Source organism: Diceros bicornis, chromosome 7 (genome assembly GCF_020826845.1).
Source record: "Diceros bicornis minor isolate mBicDic1 chromosome 7, mDicBic1.mat.cur, whole genome shotgun sequence".
NCBI lineage: Eukaryota > Metazoa > Chordata > Mammalia > Perissodactyla > Rhinocerotidae > Diceros > Diceros bicornis.
In genome coordinates, this window is record NC_080746.1 from 60,400,487 (window position 1) to 60,405,966 (window position 5,480).

The following is a 5,480-nucleotide window of genomic DNA, read 5'->3' on the forward strand; positions in this document are numbered from 1 at the left end:
GCCAAATTAGTGGCAAAATTCTTCCCAGTTGGGAACCATCATTTTAGGAGGCTCAGAGTTGGACTTTCACTACTCCAGGAACTATGGTCTGCATTTCAGGAACATGTGGAAATAATCATAGTGACCATAAAGTTACCCTGTCCCCATTGGCATTTTTTATAGCTTTATCTTGCTTTTCATTGTATTTTATTAAGGAGGTCAAAAAAACCTAAAATGCAGATTCTCTTTGAGAATGCTGAACATGACATCTCTGTACAATATCTTACAAGAATTAGATACCCATCAAATCCATTTCATTATGCCTCCTCTTATTAATGGAGATTGTTGAAGCCTGCGCTTTGTGCTGCCTATCCTCACACTAGGAAAATATGAGTTTCTATTTCTTTCAATTACAAAATGTCAACTAGTGCTTTGTTGTGCTACAGCTCTCAATGCCCATGGCTGCATCTGTGAGGTTATGGAAAAGGCAGAAGGAAATGGTTATGCATTTCAGACACAGTAACACTTAGTGCCCTGATCTGATGATAGAATTTCCTATACTAAGAAAGCATTGTGGAAACAGGTGCAATCCTGAATGTGAAAGCTGAAATTTAGCCAAGATAGTACTCTCCTGGGGTATAAAAGATAAGATTTGAATCCCAGCTTTTGATTTTCTGTCTGTGTGGAATTCATTAAGTCAATCTATCACAGCCTCAATCTCTTCAATGAAAAAATAGGAAGAATCCTTTATAAAATGTTGGGTTACTGTGAGAATCAAAAGAGAAAATATTTCTAAAAATGCCTAGAAATATATCTTGCATATATTAGAGTTTCAAACACAATGCTTATATCTGTGGCATTTTTTCATTAACTGTGAGGTGCTATCCGGTCATAGGATGATTATTATTCTTTAAGCATTTGACACTGCTGGAAGTTGTCTCTTGATTTACCTGAAGATAAAAGTATAGGAGATTATAATGGTGTGGTTTCTGGAAAGGACTTGGGTCAAGAAGTGGGCAAAAGAAAAGGCGGGGCCGGCCCTGTGGTGCAAGCGGTTAAGTGCACACATTCCACTGTGGCAGCCCGGGGTTCCCCGGTTCAGAACTCCGGGCGTGCATCAATGCACCGCTTGGCAAGCCATGCTGTTGCGGCATCCCATATAAAGTGGAGGAAGATAGGCATGGATGTTAGCCCAGGGCCAGTCTTCCTCAGGAAAAAAAAAAAGAGGAGGATTGGCAGATGTTAGCACAGGGCTGATCTTCCTCACACAAAAAAAAATAATAATAAAAAGAAAAGGCTAAAAATTTGTTCTATGATCTACAAGGTTTTTAGGTCATATTAGGAAGGGAAGTTAGACTATTTGTCACACACCAAAACCAAGACAATATATTACCCTCTAACGCCATATTACTTTTTCCTACTTTCAAGATCTTTGAGCATCTGTGACATACCTACCCTTGAAATAAACAACTTAAGAAAATTGTATCCCACCTCGATGGAGTATTACTGAACTCTTCAGCAAACAATTTCCCTTTCCCCAAAGATAGCCTCATTTTCACATTCATTTACTAACAATTATTTACTGGAGATCTACACTTCATTAGACACATGCTAGGTATCAGGCACACAGACATAAAGAAAATAGATATGGTCTCTCCCTTCACTGATAACACACTTTATTTAGAAAGTAGAAGGAAAAGAAATAAATATAAAATATATTTACAATTGTAAATCATAATAATAAGTATAATAAAGAATGAAAAATAAACAAGCAATAAAAGAAATTAAAAAAGGGTCATAATTTGAACTGAGTGTTTAGGTCATATATGATGAAATTAAGGTGAAACTTAAAAAAGTGAATAGAAATGAATTATATGAAATTGGAGTTAAGAGCATTCGAGGAAAAGGAGTCAGATGTGAAAACTTACAAGAAACAGAAAAATTTGTAAATTCAACAAATTTTAGGAAGGCCAATGTAGCTGGAGTTTGATTATCTGAGAATGTTGGAGGGGTAGATAGGATTAAGGACACATATAGTCTTCTAGTATGTACTTTATTGCTTTAATTTTATTCCCAGAGAAGTAAGAGTTCATATTTAAAAGAGACATTACATCATTCAATTTGTCTCACTCTCACCTTGCATAGAGAATCAGTTAGAAAGTAGCAAGAGTAGACATTTAGAAACTAAAGAGGTTATTGTAGTATTTCACTAAAGAAATGTTGGTGACATACTAGGATAATTAAAACAGAGATAATGAGGAAACAGTATTAAGGTATAATTTGGATGTAGAATCAGAAGAACTTAGTATAGACAGATTGAATGTGGGGATGAGGAATCCACTTCTATCAGAAGGATAGATACTACCATTTGTCTATCTTGATTGGGATTTGTTGCTTTTATCAGAGATGACATCATAAGGCATCTATTTTCATTTTTGTTAACTGGGATGGAGACCCCAGGCAATGTACTTTCTGTTTATCATTTTATTCCCATGTTAGATATCCAGTTTAAATGAAATATCTGATGATAACAAGAAAAATATATTTATATCAAATATTAGGTTTTCTCAAACTCACCTTTAATCTCCCAAGACATTTCCCCAATATATTTTATACCATATATGATTATTATATTTGCTTCTGACATAATTTTGCTACAATTCTTACTCTAATCTGCTTAGTTTTCACACAGTACACAATTGGGTTCATCAGTGGAGGCACGAGTAAGAGAACATTTGCCATGAGAACATTAAAGAGGGGAGCGACGTGCCGGGCAAAACGATGGACAATGGCAAGGTTGAGGATGGGCAGGTAGAAGATGATCACTGCACAGATGTGTGAGACACAAGTGTTGAGGGCCTTGAGTTTCTGCTTTTGGGAGGCAATTCCCAGCACAGTCTTGAGGATCAGGATATAAGACACAACAATGAGCATAAAGTCTGCCATAATGCAAAGAGCTCCAAAAAAACCATAGATGACATCAATTCGGTTGTCAGAGCAAGCCAACTTCATGACATCCTGATGGAGGCAGTAGGAATGGGATAATTGACTTTTCTTGCAATATTTCAAACTTCTCAAAGTGAAGGGGAAGGGAAGTACTAGGAGGATGCTCTTAAAGGAGAATATTATTCCTATTTGGGCAACTCTGACAGTAGTAAGAATGGAGCTGTATCTCAGAGGGTTGTGGATGGCCAGAAAGCGGTCAAATGACATGAGCAAGAGTATTGAGGATTCCATTGCTGTGAATACATGGATGAAGAATTCCTGAGCAAAGCAGGCATTGGCAGAAATTTCAGGAGCGTTGAATAAAAAGATCCTCAATATAGTAGGAAGAGACGATAACGACAAACCCAAATCAGACAGGGCCAACATGGAAAGGAAATAGTACATGGGTTCATGCAAGGAGGGCTCTGTCTTGATGACAAAAAGGATGGTGCAGTTTCCCACAATAGCAACAAGATATATGCTGCAGATGGGGATGGAGATGCAGATGTATGCATATTCCAGCCCTGGAATCCCAACCAAGAAAAAGGTGGTGATTTCAACATGTGATGTGTTGATAATGAACATGATGCATTTAGAGGGTTCTACAATGAAACAGAGAGACACTTGAGCTGCTAATAAATGAATATATGAAAATTTGGTAGGAAAAAAGAGTTGTTGTTGAAGTCTCTGGCTTTTTTTCAGCTCTCTCTGACAGAACAATACATTTATGTGACTATCATATAGTGAAAAGTGGGTGTCACTTTAGACTAGAATCTACTGATATCATAGATGAGGAAAATTACTTTTGGCTATGGTTTTCCTATAGAGAAACTAGAAATGTATTTTACATTAAGATATGAATCTGATTTTATTTTCCCTGTCAAATATTAGTAAATCCTAGTCAATTACTCTAGCATCCCCTACTATTTCTTGCTTTCACATTCTAGATAGGATGATGGGTAGAATATATGATTTCTAGAGCGACACTATGTGAAGGTAAAAGAATCTCAGAACTCAATTTCTTCCTACCTTTTGAAACTCCCACAAAATTATGGTCTTCCAAAAACCAAACTTTCCTCAGTTCTATCCCCTGCCATCTGAAAATTGCTGGTAATTTAAACATCCTTTAAAAATCCCTGCTATTTTCAAATCATTCATATATTTGCAAGGGCAGTCACTGAAGAGATCTCTGACAGATTATGTCTCATTTTCTCCTGGGCTGTAATTTGTGACCAGTTGTGTAATGTTGACAGGAGAAAAATAACCTGGAGTGGTCGTTATCACAACTTAAGAGAATTTGAATTCTGTTGAAGGCTTATCCACTAAAAGGTAAATAGTGCATTAATATAGTCTCTGACAGGAAAAATTTTCCTAGAGTTATGACTTTTGGAGCTGTCTTCCTGCTCTATATGAAGTTCTATGTGGTTTATTGCCAAAAAAGCATAGTAAAGTGAAGCAAAAGAGATAAAAATATCTGAGTACTTACCAGAGAGTGGATATTTTGGAGAAAGCTTTTGAGAGTAACTGAAAGATTCTAGCATAAAATCCCAGAAGTAATTGAATTTGTCTGCCATCAAAGTCTCCTCCTGATATATGAGGGCTTGTCTCTTTTTTCTCTTTCAATCACCTGCTCTAGGGGCACTGAACTCTCTGGGGATTGCAGCCAGGCTGGATCTGTTCTGAGAATAAGAATAAACATGTGCAGGTACAGTAAATCCACAGAGGTAGTTAATACTAAAGAAATGAAATAAGTATCTAGACCTTGGATTAGGGACTATTTTGGTTAGAGAGAGGTCCTTAATAATCAGGTACAGTAGAGACATAGTAAATCCCGTGCAAAATCTCTCACACTTCTGTTGGGTATTTGACTCAGATATTACTCCTCTGCCCTGGACAGGGTCAAAGCAGAGATGCTATGAGTTGAATGTGTGCATTCAAGGTAGTGATGTAAGATAAACACCCTATGACATGTATTTTTAACTTAGACTTTACTCCAGAACCCTGAATCCATTCTTCCAGATACTCCTGGACATCACTAACTAAATATCCCTTAAAACCTACTTGTCCAAATTAGAGTCCATTTCTGCCTTCTCAAATCTGCTCTTTTCTTAGGGACCCATCACCATAACAAGCCTTCATGCTTAATATTTCATAAGCCGAAAATCTGAAATCTTCAATCTCTTCTCTCTCACGTTTTGTACACAGTAATGGCCAACATTTATTGAGAATTTAAATTGTTCCACTTCTTGAGTTTCATTCATTACTAGAGGATGATTTTGAATCCTTAACTCTTTTGAATAATGGTGAGTACTATTATTATCTTCATTTTAATGATGAAGAAAATGTTTCTCAAGGAGGTTGAGTAATCTGTCCCAGATCATATAGTGGTTTACGTAGAGATAACGTAGGAGCTCAAGTCTGTAATATTCCTGATAACTAAATATATCGCATGCAATTAGGGTGGTCAATCAATATTTGGGGAATTATAGATTGAATGGATGGCTGAAATTCTATAT

The 5,480-nt window shown here is 36.6% G+C and overlaps 1 protein-coding gene across 1 annotated transcript; it reads right to left on the bottom strand.

Moving 5' to 3' along the window:
* Positions 1-2,607: 2,607 nt before the first annotated feature.
* Positions 2,608-3,567, bottom strand: LOC131408730 (olfactory receptor 51A4). The gene has a single exon (XM_058545774.1). The coding sequence runs from the start codon at positions 3,547-3,549 to the stop codon at positions 2,608-2,610; it is 942 nt and encodes a 313-aa protein (XP_058401757.1). The 5' UTR covers positions 3,550-3,567.
* Positions 3,568-5,480: the final 1,913 nt, after the last annotated feature.

Excerpts from the sequence above, each read along its gene's own strand:
- LOC131408730 (XM_058545774.1), bottom strand. The coding sequence starts at position 3,549 with ATGTTCATTATCAACACATCACATGTTGAAATCACCACCTTTTTCTTG.